The sequence below is a fragment of the Centruroides vittatus genome, unplaced genomic scaffold, assembly GCF_030686945.1.
Source record: "Centruroides vittatus isolate TY-2023 unplaced genomic scaffold, ASM3068694v2 contig_882, whole genome shotgun sequence".
Taxonomy (NCBI): domain Eukaryota; kingdom Metazoa; phylum Arthropoda; class Arachnida; order Scorpiones; family Buthidae; genus Centruroides; species Centruroides vittatus.
In genome coordinates this window covers 2233011-2255583 of record NW_027122574.1, presented here as the reverse complement: position 1 = coordinate 2255583, position 22573 = coordinate 2233011, and the positions used below count along the sequence as shown (strand labels likewise).

Sequence of the window (22573 nt, the reverse complement as noted above, 5' to 3'; positions counted from 1 at the left end):
TGAAAAGATTAACTAGGCCTATTGTTAACAGCGGCCGTAATATAACTACCGATAACTGGTTCACCAGTTTCAGTTTGGCTACAGATTTATTGCAAGACAAATTAACGCTAGTTGGTACCATCAGAAAAAATAGAAAAGAAATTCCTGCAGAATTTTTAAATATAAAAAATAGAAAAGTAAACAGTAGTAAGTTTGCATTTACTAAAGCGATCACTTTGGTCTCCTATGTGCCGAAAAAAAGTAAAAATGTATTGCTTTTGTCGTCATTACATCATAGTGAAGAAATTGATCGGGAAAATTTTCTAAAGAAAATCGATTTTCTTTAAAAATTAGACTGAAATCGATTTGTTTTGAGATTTTATCAGAAACATATTACAGTTTACGACTGGTCAATTTAAATTAAAATACAAATTTAAAATAAAAATTAAATTTTAATTCGGCGATTGCAGTGGCGTAGCGTAGTGAGAGCGGCAAAATTTCACAATAAATAATATCATCTTGTAAAAATACCTAAATAAGAGGGCGGGGAAATTTTCCTCCGCCCCAGGCGGCTGACACCCACGCTACGTCACTGGGCGATTGTCTAACGTTTGTTTACATTATAACCTTGATTTACGTGGAGGGTAGTTCTAATCTCAGTCAATTCCCACCAGACAATTTTGAAACGATGCTTACACGTTCATACGAAATATAACAACTAGAAGTTAGCTAATTAGACCCTAAACATTAAGGAATTAGATATAAGAAAAATAATTACAACTACGCGACAATCATATCGCATAGCTATAATTATTCTATAATCTAATAATTCAGATTAATCTGATAAAAATACTTTTAATTATAATCTGCTTTTATTATTTATTCATTTTTCATCGCGGCACAACAAAACAAACCTGAAAAGTTAGCCCGATCTACATAAGTAATTATGAATGAAATCGCTGCGTTTAAATTACAAGTTTCCAAAAGCTGGAACATTGCATTGGAGTTAAATGTTAAAAGGTAACAGAAACAAACCGTTTTGTAATGCATGTTACTGTTTCAAACTCTCTTTTATGAATTACAGTAAAGTACTGTATTCATTTACAGATTTGCCACAGAAAATGCAAAATCTCAGATAATCAATGCTTGGATAATCGGGGTTCTACTGTATTTCATTTTTTGATTTAATTTATTTATTCTGTTATTGTTATTTGTGTTGTTATATGACTTTTATATTTATTTTATATTTTTTTGTATAATTTTAAATATTAAAAAGTTTGAATAAGTTAACATTTCAATTAGAAAATGCTTGGAAATTCTGTAATCCTGTGTTATTGTAGGTGTATAGGAATGCTACCGGTAATTCAATGATCCAAAACTATAGTTTAATTATGTTTATTTTGGTTGACTACACACACAAAGTTAATAGTTGTTTCATTCATACAAAGTGTTAATATTTGTTAAAAAACTAAAGAATGTTCGATTTAAAGATAGCTGTTAATACACTGCTGGCCATCTAAAATGCAACACCAAGAAGGACCAGAGATATCACAACCAAATTTATTTGGGAGATAACACATTGTACAAAGATCAAATGATTGAAAATACAGTCTCTTATAAAGTGAGGAAGATGATGGAATCAGTATGGAGTGTTGCCGCCATTGCTGGCTATAACCGCTGCTACATGTCTCGGCATTGAGTCAAGGAGGCTTTGGATATGTTGAAGTATAGCATTCCATGCTGCTTCCACATATTGCCAAAGTTGATCTGGTATAGCAGCGGGTGGTGTATCCCAGGCCAGTCGTTCTGCAATCATCGACCAGACGTTTTCTATAGGCAAGAGATTGGGAGAACAAGGAGGCCAAGGCAGCAATGCAATCTGGTAGGTGAAGAAGAAATCTTGAGCAATGCGTGCAATGTGTGGTCGCGCATTATCCTGTTGTGGGCCATTGGCAAGCTCTGAAGGTATGGGAGGACAACAGGCTCCAACACCTCAGAGATATAGCACTGGCTGGTCAGTGTACCGGCAATGCATACTAGGGGGTGCGGGAGTGGAATCTAATACCACCCCAAACCATAATACCGGGTGTAGGACCAGTATGGTGATGCATAAGGCAACAGTTCAGCAGTCTCTCACCACGGTGTCTGCAGACTCTAATCCGACCACCGTGGTGTTGCACGCAGAAGCGAGATTTGTCAGTAAAAACAATGTCGTTCCATTCGATTGTCCATGTCCGTCGTTGATCACACCATTGTCGGTGCAAACGCCTGTGGTTTTGACTCTACAGTAAATGCAGCAATGGATGCCTTGCAGACATTCCACTCTACTGCAAACGACGTCGAATAGTACACATGGACACTTGATTGTTGCGTAACAGACCAAATTTGTTGTGATTTCGTTCGTGATGTGGAACAGCGATCCATCACTGCCATGTGCACGATATGCCTGTCATCATGTGCAGTGGTGCAACGAGGTGGGTGCAATCGGTCCCATCGGTCCGTTGTTCCCTCCTGCATCCAGCGGTTATAGATCTGCATCACAGTTGCTTGGTTACGTCCGACATGATTGACGATTTCTCTGAAGGATAATCTGCAATCCCTATAGGCAACTATTCTTCCTCGGTCGAACTTAGAAACGTGCTCGAAAGGCACTCGTTTTCTTCTGAGTGGCATACTGAAGCTGTTTACAGTAAAAAAATGCACGAAAGAACAATTTCAGTACTTCAAAATGGCCTTCTATTCTCCTTTTATATAGTGCTTGCAAGTGGCACAACAGGCACCCATGATGTGCATCTGCACTGAAATGCTAATCATCTGCATATCTCATTGCCGCAAACATATGGTGCATATTTTACTTGATTTGGATGCTTCCTTCAGGGTGTTGCATTTTCGATGGTCAGCAGTGTATTTTATTTTATCTTCATTTTTATTTCGAGAAGGATCTACGGTTGGAATGCTGAATTTTGTAAATATTTATCCTGTTTAAAAATATTTTGAATCTAACTTCTAAAGTGTTGTTTTATTATATTTCCTCTTTGTCAGTAGCATTTGATTATAAAAATAATTGATATTAATCATTTGATGATCATCAATCATTTTTTCACAAATTTTTAGCATTTACACATATCATTATTTGCTAGTACTTTGTTTTATCATAATTTCACAATTTCTACAGAATCCCAGACAAAATTAATAGGTAACCTGGACAATGAATTAAAAACCGGACTGTCCGGGTGAAAACTGGCCTGGTGGCAACACTACTACCATCACTCAACAAGCACTAAATTCACTAGGAGTAAAACTTCTAATTTCTTATTGACCACAACCAATTTACATTTTTCACCGAATGCTCGCCACCCTCTGGTGTTTAAAAACAAAACTATTTTATCTGGGTCGTTTGAATCATTCTTGTGTATTGTTAACAGTAAAGATGAATTGCCTAGCAACAGAAAAAGCAAAGCTTTTTGTTGCATTCCAAATTGCAATTTCAAGGCCATACAAGAGCCCAATATAAGTTTTCGTCTATTCCCAAATGAAAGACAGATGATTATTCAGAAATCAGAATTTGGAGCTCATAAATAAAACTGACAGAAAGAGTGGATTCCACTGTTAAAAGTTTCCAGATCGTCCAGCTTTATATGAACAAGTTATGCTATCAATTTTAAAGGATTTTTCTTTAAAGTTTAAAATGCCAGTAATTTTGTGTGGGACACAGAGCTGGATTTAAGCATTTCAAGGTTCTAAACTGAACTCTGTATGAGGCCCTTACCAACCCTTCACATTTTAGAAGTCAGTCATAAATAGAATGTAATTCAAATTAACATATTAACTACTTTTTATTGTGTAGTATTTAAAGTATATTTTATTGGTTTGACTTCAATTTTCTTTTTTGTAGAAATTTTTGAGGCCCTTTGAAACTCAGATTGGATGGGACAGATGTCAAAACTAATTTTTTAGCACAAACAGCACAAATGTATAAAACAATCTCGCTCATTTGTTTCTATAATACCACATGTAATGATGTGTCCCACTATCAATAATTGTTCTCCTATAAAATTTTCTCGATAAACAGTTACAAGCAGCATATATCAGACAGTAGTATATGATCAATTTTGCATTGACTAGTTACAAACGACCCAGATAAAGTAGCCATTTTGTAAAAATACAGCACCCTCTATAGTTCATGAAAAACACAAACACAAGTGCTAAAGACATTTCCATATTCTTGATACCCAGATACCAGTTACATGTTGTTAGCAATGTAATGTTGTATGATGACTTTTGTGAATCACACCTATGACAAATTGTCAAACTCATTTTTAACAATGTTGTTATTAAGAAATTTGCATGAATAAAAGCTTATATTAATTCCTTTTTTCATATTTAATGACTGTATGTGGTTTATACATCTAGTTTTTATATACATATTTTCAGAAATATTTTATGTATCTATTATCAATATAAATATAAGTTACTGATAAACACCAATAGTTTTTTCTATATATTTTAATACAATAAATTTAAATTAGTTCAATAAATATAACAATTAAATAAAAGCACTATACTTGAACTGTTGGAAAAGTCTTTCTTTTGTGAGACGAATCTTTTCCTGTTAAAGCACCATGAGAACCTTTCTCACTACCATATCGAAATCTCATTCGATTTGTTGGTTGATTTATAATTCTGATGTATGGATCACCTATTAATATAATTTTAATAAAATACGATTAAACTTAAATTGAGGTAAAGATATTAAATTATCTATATACTTAATGAATCATCAAACACCTGATGCTGAGAAATGTTTATTAAACAAACATTAATGTTTTCAACCCAATATGACAGGCCATCTTCAGATGCAACCGAAATTCAAACGTATTTTAACTTAACATTAACGACAGAACGGTCAAACACTTTTACATTTAAATTTAAAACAAAATACTAGATAAATTAACAAATAAATAATAAAAGTAAATTAAAGGATGGTTGTATTAATGCTAGGATGTGGATGGACTAGCTTCCGCATGGAAATTCTACATAAAAGAAAAACTGAAACACAACAATTCTTAGCCAGCACCTGCCCTTATACAGTGGACCCCCGATATAATGCACATGTCGGGTGGGAAACAACACCCACGTTATAAGGTGAACCACATTATACCGAGCAGTGTGGTGTAACACGGTTTGCCTCTTTACTTTAGCAATAATGTCAAGCTTTTTTTTCACACTGTAAGCTTTTCTTTTACTCATCATGCATACAATAATTAAACACTATTCAAAATACATGCAGAAACTCAATACATACACAATTACTCAATATGCAGTAACAATAAAATGCGCTACTCACTAACGCCACACAGACCTGTATAAACATGTTTGAGTTTATTGCATTGCGAACATCGCCCGCACTATAACTGAGTGCACAGTATAGTGAGCAGCGCTATGACGAAGGTCCACTGTACTTAGAAGCATTTTTTGTGTATTTATTTCATTTTTATTTTACATATGTTATTTTTTATTTTGTTATATTATTTACATCGTTATTGTATTAGTTCATTTAGTATATTTTGTTTTATTTTATTATTTATTTGTTAATTTATCTAGTATTTTGTTTTAAATTTAAATGTAGAAGTGTTCGAACATTCATTTAAATGTTAAGTTAAAATACGTTTGAATTTCAGTTGTATCTGAAGATGGCCTATCATATTGGGTCAAAAACATTAATGTTTGTTTAATAAACATTTCTCAGCATCAGCTGTTTGATGATTTATTAAGTATTTTAAAGAGCTGAGTATGATATTTAGTTATTATCTATATAATATATTATTTTTATATTAAGAATGAATTATATCTGCTTAACAGATTAATCAAAGAACTATTTATCTTAAAATATAGCAAAATAATTTGCAGCACAACCGTAATTTACATTATCTCTTTATTTACTCAATTTTGAAATATTTTAAGTTTTGATGATGATAAATCTTATAAGCATAAAAATAAAAATAGAATGATATATGTTAACTCCAGGTAATACTACTATCTTATAAGTATCTTATATGGCAGTAAATATATGCACACCCCATGTAAGGTGTGCATTCATTATTATTATAAACAGTAAAAAAAGCAGAATCATTTGCAATTTGTAAGGAAACTTTTTACTAAAAAAAGACCACTGCTTAAGCTATGCTCTACAACAAAACTTGATAATTACACTGTAACTGGAATCTCAATTTATGCCTGGAAACATCTTTCAGCTAAAAATGTGGAGGAAATAAATTTACACTCATCCTGCACTTTCAGCCATTGCTCAGCTGCACATGTGTAAATTTTTGCTGTTTTGCATTATGTACATTTGCCCATATACATACTAATTATAGTATAAAAACCAGTGCAATCTCTGCATTTGCAAATGCCATTTCTTGCCAAAAAATGGCAAGAAATGGCATTTGTGATACATTACAAAATAACAGCAAAGCATTATAAGGTTAGTGTTATATAATGGCAAGAAAGATGTTAGAATTGCTGATCTATGAGCAGATCATCCAGAAAAAATACAATAAAGTGATTATGTGGCAGACTTCTTGGGAATTTTGAATTGTATTTGAATAAGTCTATTGTCAGAACATTCCTCAGACAAGGAAAGAATGCTGCAGTGCCCGTACGCAGCAATGATAGGCTGCCAACAACTACTCCCAGTGAAGATCAAATTTTGCATTGTCACAATGAAATACTGATCTGTTATATTCATGTTAGAAGTAGAATTGTGGATCAGATGTATAGAGTGTTTCACATCTCAACAAATTGCTAGCAACAGGCTATGAGAAATGAGATACAGCTCAGAGACATCAAAAGATGATTTTGACTAATGAGTTGCTAGTCTCATATGAAAATACTGGGTGGAGGGTCATTAGATTGCCCAATGAAGGACTTGCCAAAACTGTATAAAGTCAAGAGTCAAATTTCCAGTTACTGTGCAAGTGTGCGGTTATTTGGATATTCTGGCATTTAATTCTTTACGATGGGACTGTCTGTCAACAACCAATGCAATCAGGCAATTTTGTGCCTTCTGCGGCTAGCCTAAATCTGTAGGGAATGCAATCTTCCAACAAGCATTTGCTTAGCTGCATATTGTACACTATATCACTACTTGGCTTGGCAAAAACCAAGTCTAAGTCCTGAAATGGGTCCCCAAATTCATCCAGTCTAAACTCAATTGGTACCTAAAGTGTAAAAACACAAGCCCCAAACAAAAAAATCAACTGAAGACAATACTTCAAGAAGCATGAGCAAATATTCTACAAAACACTTGGGCCACATATTACATTGACGACTAGACGAATTGCCAATTTGCAAGAACCCTCGAAATGGTAATTGTATACGACGGGTGCACATAAATTTACTGCTTCCATGTTTTGAGCAGAATGTGTTTTTAAGAATACATCAAGATGTGTGTCATAGTATATGTACTGATTTTAGTTATAGAATATAGCTTTATAGAGTACTTTCCTCAGTAGAAAGTTTCCTTACAAATTGCAAACGATTCTGCTTTTATTATTATTTATGATAAGTGTACACGAAGTGCATGTACATTTGCTCCACAAATAAGATATTAAAACAAGATTGTAATGAATGATATCTTTCTTTTTTTTTTTTTAATTTTTCTTGCTTGTATAACAGTAAGAATTTTGATGTGCATGTGTGTGTGTGTATACGTGTATTTGAACAAATTTTATGTCTTTCATATTCAATTTTATATTGTATTTTATCTTCATGCCAGTCAAAAGGCCCAATGCAGGCATCAGGGCATACTAAATTACAAATAAAAATAATAATATACTGAATATTATACTGTAAAAATATAAAATAATTTATATTGTTAATTTAAATAATAGTAAAGGGTGCCCCTAGTGGCCGTTTTTGGCATACCACGACAGAACCCAGTTTTTCAGCTTTATATAGAGCTAGTGAAACTGAGTTGAGCGCTACCTGTACGCAGGCAAAGTAACCTGCTTCGGGAAAACATGTGCGTCTTTGGGTTGGATACGTAATGAAACGCGGTGCTTGTTTTCTACCTGTGATAATGAACCACAGCTTTCTGCCACACAAAACTTCAAAAAATAACTGTTGTGTGGTCGGTTGTAGTGTTACCTATATTTACCTATATTACTGCGCCGCCAGGTACAAAGTTTTATTCGTTCCCGAATGAACAATACCCTGGGAGGAAAGAGAAATGGCTGGCTGCAATGTAATTCCTCAGGTTAATTATATACTGATGTGTTGCATTCTAACCAATCTTCTGTTATAAAACCTTAGTTGGCTCTATTTTAAATTTAGTTCTCAAATGTAAACTTTAGTAATTTTCTTTTTTCTTTTATATTATTTTGTTAATCTGACAGATATTAATTGGCATATGATGTGATATTTGAATTTAAGAGATCTGTGGAAGAAAGGAGTCGGAAGCAAAATTAGTATTTTGAGGAAATGAAGGTAAAAGTTCTCCCTGTTAATACAATACTATTAGCTACTGCTATGGTCCTTATTGAAGCTCCTCTATATATATGGTTAGTTATAAATTTCATTATTTACCATGCTATGGATATATAGTTTGCTTCTTCCACACTACCCTTTAAATTGTACAAAATTAAGAGTATAATAAATATCAGAATATTAATACTGCTCAGTCCTAATGATGTACAGTCATTTCTTGAGTTATGACAAAAAACATTCATAAAAAAATTTTTAAAATGTATCAATTTTTTATAGTTTTCGTCAAATATATATCGTATACATATATATCTTGCACGCTTCTGACGACTGATTGCATCATCTTTAGTTTTGTTGTACCCTTCGCGTGTGCTTACGCAAGATGGCTAACTGTTTTGTTCTAAGTACAGTCACTTCTCGACTTACGTACGAAGTTGCAGAACCGAACCCCGTCGTAAGTCGAGAAGTGAACGTGTCGACTAATGCAGGCATTAATTTGACCGTAAACTGCCGAATGTATGTACGTATATATTATATATTATTTAAATATATACTTATAATATATAAATTTATAATTTATCAAATTTCTATTTATTAAGATTAAAATATATTTAGTTTTACATGTAACATAGAAAATTCATACAGGATAAATTCATATATTGCAAGAACACTATTATACCTCAACAACAATCAAATGAACAAAACATTGAAACAAAAGTAATGAACATGAAGTACTAAACTATAAAATTATCACATTGAAAAATCACTGGTAATATCATCATCGTCAGAATCTTCCTCACTAGAATGTTTTGGTATGGTCGAAGCAGATGATGGTTTCCAAGTGTAACATTTCATCGTTGTTGCTTTTAAGTAGCTCCTTTGCTAATAACAGTGCTTCACAAAAATCGGCAAGAACTCGATTTTGTAGTTCAGTTTTTATTCAATTTAATTGCAAAAAATACGTTCAACTGCTGAATGAGGAAGCAATAAAAACATCTATTTACTGCCAAAGTAAAGTAAAAAAAATATAGAAATATAGAATAAAACGAATGTTTTGGAAGGTACTAAATTGAAAGGAAAGGTATTAGGATTTCATGAATAGTACAAGGAAAATGGTGTTGGGTATCTTGATACCGGAACAAGTAAAAAAGTACTAGATTAATGCAAAAGTAATAGATGGAACAACACTGGTGCCGGCTTTGTAGCCCCGATTCTGTTACCTGGCGTCGCCGCTAGAGGCGCCTCGATCTAGTTTCGTCGTTCCTTCCACTAGCTCTATAGTAGATTTGTATTTATATACTGCACAGTAAACCCTCCATTTATGTAAATTCACTTTAATGCGGTTGAAAAATTTTTAATTTTAAATAATCAACTTTGATTTGATTGTTTTTTCTTTTTGTTAAATAAATAAATAAACATTAACTGTGTTACTGTATCGACTACTCTATTAAGATTATCGCGGAGGAGTCAACTCCCGGAACAAGATGGCGGCGAAAAGATGAAACAGATACCGAACGCTCTCTCTTCTCGTTTCTTTTTTTTTCTCTATCGAGCAGCGATAGACAAGTCGACAGAAACCGAAGAACGGCAGACGGAGAAGATATATATATTAACGTTAAAGAAACGAGTCGATAAAACTCGCCACTTGGTTAAACACGCCAAGCGATTGTCGGAAGAAATTAGGATGGAAATTAGTGGAAAAGATTGGAGAAGAAGAAAGCATCTTCGATTATCTAAACAAAAACCGACTCAAATATTTCGTTACCTCTGGCCATGGAGATTTCTCGTGAGACCGAACGGATGTAAATTGTTCCTTCCGAAAGCGAAAGCGAAAACGAAACCTCAGAAAAAATTTCCCGCCGACGACAGATGGCAGCACCGGAATCGGCTTGTCCGAAAACGTGCTCCAGTGTTCCCTTTGTCGCCACAATGGCGACGTAGCGGCGACCGCAGACAAATCAACTAAAAGTAGCGACTTTTAACATTTTTTAATTTATTTTTTGAGAAATTTAAATTAACAGATTTTTGTCCACTATGTAGCGCTCTCTGGCGACGACTAATATTATTACGATATAAAAAAAACTTTTTTTTAAGATTTTCTACAGTGTGCGGAGCTAGAAATCAGTAAAGATAACGTTTTGTAATAAAAATAAATATGCCCGGGGATTTTTTTCAAATTGCTAAATTGTAAACGTGGTAACTCCCGAATAAAATCTTTATAAAAGGCCTGCAGAAATTCTATGACGTCATTTTTTGCTTTTAAGTGGTATATACCTCAGCGGATGATTAAGCGGTAAGAGGCCGCTTAGGGCCCGGGAATACAAAAAGGCCCCGAAGGAGCCCCGAGGTCTTTAAAATGCTACTGAAAAAAGGGATTGAGAAAACGCAGAAGTTATAGATAGTCCAGAAAAACGCTTCGATATAGACATGGAAATAACAAATGATATAGCTTTATGGCCAACAAGATTGATAGATGCTATTGTTGACGGTATTCTTAAAAACAAACCAAAAGGATTAGGAATATACAGAATTTCAAATCGGTGTATAAAGACAGAGATGAAGTGTATACAAAGGACTTTCTTACCATCATTTTTACAGAAAGAAATCAAATAAAATTATGGAAAAGAGAGATTGGCCGATATTTTCAGAAAGAAGCAAAAGTGTTTACTGCTACCCTCGCAAACTCTTTTCATTATCAAAGTCTGAAATAATAACTCAGTAAGGACAACAATAATGTCGAGACGACACAACGCCAGAGGGGGGATTCGAGAACAAACGATGACTCTATTTCTTCATTGTCGCCGGGGGATGAAGAAAACATAGATGTGTTGCTGAAGTTTTTCGAGTGGGAGAATTTGAAGAAAAAAACAATGTCAGTTTATTTTTAATCAAATGAAATCCACTCGTTAAAACTTATTTATTATTTTTTAAATTTATATTACCTATATTCAATGAGTTTAATGCCTTCTTTCAATTCAAAAAGTCTTTTAATATCTCATCTTTGCATAGAAAGTGTTCGTTTTATTACATTATTAGCCGCTAATTTTATCGAAACAAAAGTATTATCGGCTTATGACGATAATATCGAAACTTTTAATGTATATAATCCACATAATCTATTGCTATCGAAAAAATTAATGTTGGAGTAACACGAGAGCACTGATTAATGATTTGTGTAATACTGACAATGAATCATTTATTTTAAAATGTCTAAAGTTTTACAAAAAAAAGCAACGAGTGAAGCGTTTAAAACTATTGCAAACCATTTTTTAAGTATAAATTTAGATTTTTTGAAAATGAATACAAAAATAAATTAAATTAATTTAAATAATTAAACTTTTTAAAATAAAATAAGAGAGTCGCGACATTTATTTACGAACGGTTGGGAACACCGATCTGCTCCGTCATTCGTCCTCTGGTTCCGAAGCATTTTGGCATATTAATCAGGTGGTTAGATTAAGTAGTGATAAGTGCATAAAATATCTTTTTTTTAACATTTGTAGTGTTACGGATGTTTGGAAGAGACTCGAGTAGAAAACTTAAGCGTTATTTATTCGTTAAACTACGCGTTGATCTTAAGACAGTGGCTCTGAGAAAATGGCGCAAAAGGGAAGAGGACAGTATTTAAAAAAATTACATCATTGTCGTAACAACTTCCAAACTTATGTTCAATACCCGTTGGAAACATTTCTCCCCCTTTCTTAGTATAAACAGACACATTAGCAAATCTTTAGTTTTAAAAAATGCTACAAATTTCAATAATAAAACATTATATCAAAATAAGGTCTCATTTTATTCGAAAAGTCCGTACATATGACTGAAGCCTTTAGTCTTTTCTTTACTCTTTAGTAAACATCTACGATATTGTTTGAGGTTGGCACGTATTCAAAATATACAGTTCCGTCGCTCACAACAATGTTGCGAATGAAAAAATATTCTCAATCTCAATATGTTTAGGCCTATTACGTTAACTTATTAGGTTGTTTATGCCTCTGATTGTCGACATACAGTATAGTGTTGACAGCACGTCCATAACTCGCAACTCCGTCGAACTTTTCAAATACAAAACTTCTTGACTCTTGCACCATACTGATAAACTCGGCTCTGTCGATCCCGCTGCTCTAAATTATTCCCTCCCTGTTAAGGTATAGGTCACACATACCCCATCATGGATTTCCCATTGGTCGGATCACTCCCGCAGTCTACATATGTGTATCCTTGAAATGTTTTTTTTTTTTTTTTCAAACATGATACCTAGCTTACAATCACGTGTCATTTTAAGATAACGGAGAATGTGTTTCACACTTGTTCAACGTGTTCTTTGTTAAACTAACGACAAATGTGATATCGGAGCTGATTGTGCATCCTAGAAAAAGTACTAGGGCACCAAACTGTCTACTGTTTGATTCTTTACTGCATCTTATAAGACGTAAGAAAATTAATAAAGCAGTAAAGTATCTCGATGGTGATCTCGTGTCTAACCACTGTTTTCGCTGTATACTCTTCTTTGTGGACTTTTGTACAACACGTTTATCAGATGCAGTGTGAAAATTACTTCTCAGTTTTGTCTAATACAGTCAAACGGTCATCTTTAAAATACAGCTCAATATTTTTTACCAATACTCATTAAGTTGTCTTTGAAGTTCTAATACTGTACATATAACAGCAACTCCATTTTCATCTCGTAAATGTAGTAAGACACTACCGTATCCCTTGATTTTGCTCACTTTCCCATTCGCTATTGATAACACTGACTCGGATGGCTGAAATCTCTAAGCTTTTCTCTGAACGGTGACGTGTTCATTCTCCACGGTCTTTATATCAGGTGTTGTGGTATGTGTCTTTTCTGCGACATTCAATTTAACTTTCGAATACAAGGTTCGGAATATAGTTTTATATACAGAGAGACTTGAGTGGAAAACTAATTGTTATCTATTTGTTAATTTAAACTACACGTTGATCTTAACACAATGGCTCTCTGGTAAAACGGCGCGAAAAAGAATACGAGTAGCATCACACGGTATCAATAAGAAATTTTGACGTCAGTGTGGAAACAACTTCCAAACTTATGTTTAACACGTAGAAATAAGATTCAAGCTACATAAAGGACTGCAGGGATGGCAAAATCTTGTCACGATAGAAGCCATATAATGCCTATCAGAAATACAGTGAAGGCCGCATTTTACGCAATAGGAGTCTAGAAGTGCTGCATGCTTGTGCCACCGTGGGCGTATAGTATAGCCTAATATAGATGTTAAAATTTGAATTGTTTTCAACAGATTTAGATCAGTGCTTAGATACAATTTGCATGATTACAAGATTTTAATACAAATTGTTTTACAAATTTCGAGGAAAAAGTAAAATGCAAAAATCTCTTCACAATTCGAACTCTTTCATGCTTCATTCTTTAAATCAATAAAAGTTGTTAAAATTAAATTTACAGCCACTACTCACTTAACGACCCACCTGTTTAACGACCGTTCGGACTTACGGACCATCTCTCCAGCATCCTGAATGAGAAAGGGAATTCTCCACGCTGCAGCGAGGGGAATCTCCTTTCACTAGTCTTATTTGTTAGTTTCGTTCCTGCAGTCAGTGATCATTTATTAAACTAACCAATCTCCATATTTCGTTTATAAATTTGTATTTTATTGTACACCCCATAGTAAATGATGTTGGTGAAAAGAAAGAGCATGACTTCACGTGGAAGAAGTGCCAAGAATCGAAGGAAGGACGACAGAGTGGGAAGCGTAGCAGCACTTGGAAGAGAAAGAAGAGGAAAGAATAGAAACACAAAAGAAGTTCACTGTAAAGTGGTGGCTGGTGGGTTCTCGAAATTAAATGCAGCTATATTAGAATTAGAGGGTAGGGATCCGAATGTTGAACGGTTCACTAAAGTGGAACACCAAATGCGTGAACTCTTATCGTGCTGTCGTAAAATCAACAAAGAAAAAGGGAAACTTACAAAGCAGATCACACTAATGAAATTCTTCTGGAAAGCTAAAAATAAGACTCCTACTCCTTAACTCTTCTCTTACAAGCATATTTAAGGGAACAGGAAGAACCCTGTTCATCTCATCCTAAAAACTCCATCGACTGGCATGGTTCCTTTACATTATTATATTTAAAATATACGATATAAAAATTTAAAGAAATCGAAGTGTTACTCACATACTTGTTGCGCCTGAACTATGGGATAGCGATGTGGTTCGGGCACCTGTCCGTATCCGTAGTAATGCTGTTGTTGTTGTTGTTGTTGCTGATGCTGATGCTGATGCTGATAATAGGTTTGATCGGCCGATGGATAAGGACACGCCGCAGCGATCTGCAGACTGGGGGACGGCGCTGTTTGTTCGTATCCCAGACTAGGATAGCAAGGATAAACTGAAGTGCTGGGAAAGACGGACGGATCGGACGGCACTGACACCGGATTCAACTGTCGTTCTTCTTCTTCGGCGCTTTCGATGGCACCGCTTAACAGGTAGCCCGTTTCGCTCATCGATACGAACCTTTCCTGCAAAAACACCAGATTCCGGAGATTATACAAATAAATAAAATTTAAATTAGTGTTATACGACAATAATTTTTACGTTTGTTTTATTTGTATGTTCTGCATACAAATATAAGATTAACAATTGCCTAAATTGAATGATAAAACAAATTCCAACAATCGAGTTTCCGAAACATTCGCAACACCATACACAAACTCTTATTAATACACAATATCTCCAGTGCCAATATAACATACGACTCATCTACGTAAGGGAGAGTGGAGTAAGATTGTGCGTGGCCCATTTAAAAAATTTTTTGTCTTTCGACGTCATATGTTTCCGTTTATTGAGAACAATGTTGAAATAGAAAACAAGTAAATGTGTGGATTAAATATATTATGAACACCAGTAATTATTTATTGTGACATCGACACAATACCAGGTTACAATTTTTAATCATATTGTTAATTTATTTAACTTAAAATATATCAAATTTTAAATGACTTGCCCCTGTACATCATACTTTTCCTTTAACAATACAGCTGTGCCGGTCATCTAACACTTTTCAATGGAAATTTTTTAATTGAAATAACGTGACTTCCGGTTTCGGTATCGGATGTTCTTCTATAGTTAATCGGAGCTTCCTGCCTATAAGATTTCCATATCTTGTCTCGTCATTCATCTATCTAACTCCGTTCTCTAGATTAAAAAAAGACAGACAAACGGACGGACTACAGTGAGAATTTACAGGTCTACAATTTTTTTAAATTGCAGCCCAACATCTATTGCATGCAAACAGCACGTGTAGAGTTAAGTACTTTTTTCATAAAAACATAATTTTCTATCTTTCGTTTGAGCCCTTTTTTCAATAAACTAGTCACATTTCTTTCTGTATTTGAACAAAATGCAAATTCAAACTCAATGTCCTGTAAGTATGTGGTTGCAAATTGGATAGAGTTAGATAACCTAAATAAATAAGACTTAACAATTGGAGGGCTTATCACACCAAAACCGACAGAAAGAAGGACTAGATCTTTAATAAAAAAGTTAGTCTTTAATAATCGTATTCAAATTTAGGTAAGTATTGAATATTCATTTCGGGTACAGGACCCCTCATCGGCTTACAAACACATGGCACAAACATAATAATTATAACACCAATACAAAGCGTTTTCTAATATATACAGTGCACTGTATTTACAGTATTTAATGTAACCCATATACTACAAAACTATAACAATCAAGCATAAATTTTAATACAATGACAATGAGATATATGATATTATTTTGGACCAGTAAATGCCTTATTTTCCAAATTCTGGTAGACGGTTCCATTTTATTGATATAATTGGTTTCCGAACTTTAAACAAAAACATATACACCTGGTCCATGAGACTGTGTGAAGTCAACTGCCTTGTTACAATACATTTTACCAAGTTTGTGGTCCCAAATAATATCATATATAGGATCTGCAGTTGGTACCTGACGGGCCAACTGCAGATCCTGCAATTATTTTTAAAAATTATTCCCCTTACGATGGAATGGCACTGTGTAGACAGTTTAGACCCCACCAATCAAAACATGCAATGCTGACGGCAATGAAATATTATTTTTAAACCTGTCGGACAGACCGTATTAGCCAAATTTATTCGCAGAATCTTTCTGCTTAAATTCTGCAATCAAGTGTACGTTTAAGTGGAATTGCCACCTAACATACACTCAAAAATGTTTTTTCGTAGTAGCACAACGAGAAACACATTTTGTTTTAACAAATAATAGCGAATAACTTATTACAGAATCGAAGGAATGTCATTAGAGTATTATTATTTTATTCTCTTCATCTTCCTTGGGATGAAGACGAAGATCAAAGAACTCACATTTGGTAAAAATGAGATTCGGGAAAAAACGAGGATTGTGCCGAATGGCGTGAAGAAAAAGGACTTTCAGAAGGTGTTCCAACGATTATAGAATCGCCAGACCATTGCCACAACTCGAAAGAGAACTAGTTCGAGGAAAACGATGGTCACTAAAATCTCAGGTTAGTCTAACACTTTTTACACAGCCAGTTCGAAAATTTCTTGATACTACCTCGTATATTGTAATAGATAAACTGTATACATGGCACCTAATATGCTCGTAGTGCTACTACACGTATCTATTATTGGAGTACAGTACAGTACATTCCGATTACGTTCGTTTCCCCCTGTAACCATCTGTAACAAAATATAAATTATAAGAAATGTCCGTATGTCTATATTGAGGGAGTGACCGAAACCTCGATAGATGCAATTAGATAAGTGCCTTCGGTGTGGAGAGGGTAAAAAATTAAAAGAAAAACAACACACGAGTTTATTATCGACAGTCTGTCGGTATAAACTACATCATTTTAGAATATTTATCTAAAATGTCCCTACAAGTATCTATGTAAAATGGAAATTGTGGAGAAATTAACCGGTGTGGACGAAAAGTCTTATTTCCTCGATGAAAATCTGTTAACTTCCGGGCTTTTGGGCCGGAAATTCCGTCATTATCGACTTAATTAGAGTAGAACCGTAATCACGCAGGTCTTTCCAGAAAAATCCCGAAGACCCGGAGCTGGGAAAATCCAATACGTGACCCGACTCGACTCCGACAGTCACGAGCCTTTAAATTTCGGTTACTCGGGAGGCGAGTGGCATATTTACCAAAACAACGGAGCCGGCAAAAAGAGTAGAAAATGAACAAACAACGGAACTATCAGCCTTTACCGAGAATACTCTAAAAACAGAATGGGATGCGAAGGTCCAAAACGTCCCTCGAGGTCTCATCTTCCCGAACATTCCTACTCGTTTTTATAAATAACAAAATTGTCCAGATTTTATTTAAAGGATGCGGAGCGCCCAACGCTGTTACCTTCAGGTAAAGAAATTTCAAAACGAAATTATACAAATTTTTGTTTTAATTCTCGCGATAGCTCTTAAGGGGTACTTTATTCCTTCCCGTCAGTTTTGTACGGATTTAAGCGGCAGAGAAAGGTTTCACCAGACACAGAGCCGAAGTGTTGATACTGAAGAACGGGCGTTTTTATAGTGCAAGAAGTGTCACGACATTTATCTTTTACGTGCCTATTAACTAGCTACAAAATTGGCCAGCTACTGGCTTCGTCACCTTTGTGGCGGCAGACCATGGTCCAGCCACGTCCCGGACATCGTTCCGTAAGGTTTCTTTCTGTGGGATTTCCCGAAAAGTTGTACCGACGAAGACCAGACGGAACCGCGTGGCAAATCGGTACCGAAATCGTGTGCCGACGGCGGAAAATAATGAGACTAGACGGAGGTGTCCGAAACGAGATCGGACACCTCCGTCTACGTTGCAAAGCGACCATTTTTCTCTTTTAAATCCGAAAAATACTTATATCCACTTTTGAAAACGAATTGTAATTTCGCATCGCGACTCCGAAAAAGAAGGAGAACGGACACATTACTCACCATTGTTAGCCGAACGAAGCGAGAAAAGTGGACGACAGACGATGAGGATGACGGGCGGGTATATAGAGGACGGGGAGCCCGCCATTGGACGTCCGTCGACCAATGGGCCGGGCCCCGACGGGAAAAATCCCGGACCGGGTGAAGGACGGGCCCGAAAGAAGCCCGGGGCGTCGCGCGCTCGTTGTCGGGAATTACCGACATCGACGACCACGACGATCAGCTCGGTAGCCTCCCTCGATCCCTCCCTCCTAACATTTTCTCGAAGACGTGCGAGTAGGGGAGGAGCCGGTAAAAAGAAAGACAAAAGAAACGACTATAATCACGAAAAAATAATCCGAAAACAAAGAAAAGAGGACCGAAACGGATAGGACTGAAGTTTTTCTTCGGTGCTAAAAGATGCGTGGTAACTGTTAAAACAGGAGGAGGTACGGTACTCGTTTCAAGGCTCTTTTAGAAACGAACCGCAAAATTCCCGAGTGGGAAAGAATATTCCAATTTTTTGTGTTAGACGTAAAAGTTCGTTTGTAGCAAACAGAATTCTCTAATGGTCAAAACGTATTAGTAAAGAGGCCAACCCGTCGGACGGTCCTTTCTCTATTAATTTGACAATTTATTATTTTGCTTAATTTCGTTAATTCATTTATCCGAAAAGTTACTCGTTTCCGTAATAATTTCAGGAAACAATCGACTGATTATTGGAAATCCGAAGTATTGTTATTCTGTGTTGCAAAAGAGATATTTTTCACGCGGTAGCAAAGGCTCGCGATATTTTGAACAACAATGCGAAATAATCGGATTATATTATAGAAATAAATATATCATTTTAATTAATTATATTAATCGTTTTAACTCGGAAATAAAAGAACAAGAAGAGAAACAAATTCCATCAAAACACAATTACTTTTCTTTAATTAACTTACAACGTAATTAAATATCTTAAAGATACGAAAGTGTTCGAAATGAATCGAATTTAGTGTGACGAAATGTAAATCGTCTCCCTGGTAAAATGTTCTTTGTCTGTTGTATATTTATATATAAACGTGACAAAAGTATTTTCTACGCCATGTCTCAATAGAGAAACATTAACTATATTAAAACAATAACTTTTTGTGTTCTTATGCATAATTCAGTAGGCTAACTTTGTATTTAAGTGCAAACAATTGGAGTCCGTTGCCATCTCTTTATTCCGTTAATTGTTTAATCCCGGCGATTATTTTGAACGTTTCTTAATCCACATAACATGAACTGTTATTACTTTTAACAACGAGTCAGTCCATTTAACAGTGTAAACTATAAGAGAAAATTTTTCCAATCGCCATTTTCGTTCGAATAACGTAAAAGTTAACACTTCAGTTAACAAAATTACAAAAGTTTCGTGAATACGGTGGAAGAATTAACTAAATACAATCGGTCGAAGTTTAAATTAGAAATCGTCTCGGAAAAAAAAATACATACAAGTTATCCTATCCTTTCCAAGATTGCTCCATGTGTTGCATTGCCTTATCCAATCAAACATACGATCCTTTTTTTTTTCGGCTACGTAGTACAGTACGTGTTAATATCATCATTATTATTTCCGTTAGTAGAAGTTTAGACACTTCGGAACGTTATCTCATTTCTACTTAATGGTGGATTATATCGTTTAAATGAGATCTTATCTAAAGATTGAACAAGTTTGAACAAGTAATCGAGTGATTAAATCAGCAAAAAGAAAAAATAATAACAAATTTCACAAATTACAGTAATTGAAATTTTCTTGTTTGAGCGGTTAACAAGTTTTTCTTCCTGTTTTTGATACACTGAAAAACAATAAACACTTTCTCCGCGAACACTCGTAGGATTTGAGAAACATCCCATTGTACCAAATTTCCCCAAACATCGACTATAATTTAATGATTTGCATCGTCTTTTACTTTCTTCGCGTATTATTTTAATAAGAATTTTTCTAAAATATTCGAAAGGAATGACTTTTCGATAAAGAAAAACATCGAAAATTCGTTTTAATCGAACGATAATGATGGAAACTGAAAAGACAACACGAGCCACAATGCCAATACAATTCTCTAATTCTCATCATTAAAGCTTTAAAAATACTACACGGAGACGGACGTCCACGATTCGCTTCTCAATATAATTTTTTCTATCGTAAGAGTTCGACATTTATCTAACTTATTTATGTGAAATAATAACGATAGGAAGGTAAACAATTAACATGGAGGGTTTATAAACACCGTGGGAAGAAATTATCTGCATCTCTGAAGTCCTAATTTTTCATGCAAATAGAGAGATAAATGTATTAAATTAATCACTGGGAAGTCCTCATTTAACGTCATTTTTTTATAATGTCGATGAGAAAAAATACAAGTACATTTTTCATCACTTACAACTACTGTTGTTCAATTTTTCTGTAAAGTTAATTCTCAAGGTGGAAATTAAATGCTGGAGAATTTTTTCATTATTTTCCTTCTGTGAGCAGTAAGATGCTCTTTCTATCGAGCCCATTACGGGTTCTGCCAGGCCCACAACCAAGGCAGCCTGGTGGTGAGTGACGAGACATATCTAGGACGAACCACAGAGCTTTAAAGTGTCAGCCTTAATCGCCCGTCATTCGGCTTATTAATCGTCCCCAATTATTTGTTTTGAACCGCGTGGTGATAGGTGGTTATCCTAACAATTTTCTCTTTGCAAGCATTTATTCTTTATTACTCATATTTGCTCCATTATCAGTGATGAAGATTAATCCTTTCTTCCCACATCACCTACCTCCATTACGATTCATTAATCTCTTTGGCATCATTTCCATTCGAAACTCGGATACAGTATTACGTCTTATTGAATAAATTAACGTTGTACGCGAAGAAATTACGTCATTTTATGTTGGTAAGAAAGGAAAATAAAAAAATTGAATAAAGTTCTCCGGACAAAACAAAATAAAAGATGCGTAAGTGATTTCGTAACAAAATTATTTTTACCTTGACAGTTTCTCTGTTTTAAAGTTTAAAACGTGATCTACGCCGTACACGCAAAGGATATTTCCGTCGAAGAATTAATAATTCTGTATATCGATCTATATGGACACATCAAAATATAATAATATAACATAGTAGTACGGTAATCGAAACAAAAAACCGAGTAGAATTTCAGTAATTCGGCGTGGTTTTTCAGTTCGAAAGGATACGGGTTGTGTTTTCGTGACAGCGTAAGAAATTCGAATGCTAACTAAAGTACTGTACGTAAAATTATAATAAAATAAATCGTAAAATAAAGTAAGCCAAGGTGACCGGCACTTACGAGGTGTAGCTTAACTATAAAACTAGTCTTAGGGGTTTCGTCATAAATTTTGACTCATCGATGACAACGACACGAGTTGGCGGTACCTTCGACCGCCATTAATTTACCAATCCCGTCAATATCTATAAGTCAAAATAATATAAAATAAAACTAAAATTATCAAAATATCCTCATTAATTATTTCGTAATTATAAGGCAGATAGCCAGTTAGAAAAGCGTGCTCGAACTTAACTAAAAGGCTATGCGTTGTCGGAGTCGACACGATAGCTTTTAATTGCCATTATTAATTGCATTATCGAAAACATTCGCCATTTTTAAGAACCCTTCATACTAGTACATTCCACTCAACCATTGCCAGCGAAATACAGAAGAACGACGTGTGCTTTACTTTCCCTCTGTTATATAATAACAGAGGGAAAGTAAAACACACGTCGTTCTTCTGTATTTCGCTGGCAATGGTTGAGTGGAATGTACTAGTACGGTTTGCATATTAGGGGATTGATGTTATTAAATTTGGTGGTTAAAGGTCGAGGGGTGGGTAGATAAAAGAGGTCGTGTGTATCGCCAATAAGATCAGACGTAATGACGATTTTACTTGTCATTAGCATTTGCAATTGTTATAAAACTCATCCCTACCCTCAAAATTATGCTTTTTGCCATTTTATAATAGTTAAAAGCACATTTTTATACTTAATAAAATATAACAGATGATGCCATCAAATGTTGCCGGGAAAGTTAAGCAACTCGTTGCTGGATTTTTTTTTTCTATATATACTAGCAATGATAGTAATCTATTATTAGTTATCTAATAAAACCCATTATCGGACTAATGCGAAGAAGGAATTTACACCCGTTAGATTG

General features: G+C 34.8%; 1 protein-coding gene across 3 annotated transcripts in view; it reads right to left on the bottom strand.

Moving 5' to 3' along the window:
• LOC136983442 (nuclear factor NF-kappa-B p110 subunit-like) overlaps window positions 1-22573 on the bottom strand; it is a 103902-nt gene that overhangs the window by 75712 nt on the left and 5617 nt on the right. For 2 of the 3 annotated variants that reach the window (XR_010882048.1, XM_067280179.1), the window contains exons 2-3: window positions 14635-14977; window positions 4545-4678 (exon numbers count right to left, since the gene is read on the bottom strand). Coding sequence is in view for 2 of the 3 variants with exons in the window: in XM_067280179.1 (XP_067136280.1) it covers window positions 4545-4678; window positions 14635-14977 (477 nt within the window). In the remaining variant the exon portion in view is untranslated. Of the gene's footprint in view, window positions 1-4544; window positions 4679-10228; window positions 10337-14634; window positions 14978-22573 lie in introns of those variants that run through there. The other variant, XM_067280180.1, reaches the window with a different exon arrangement.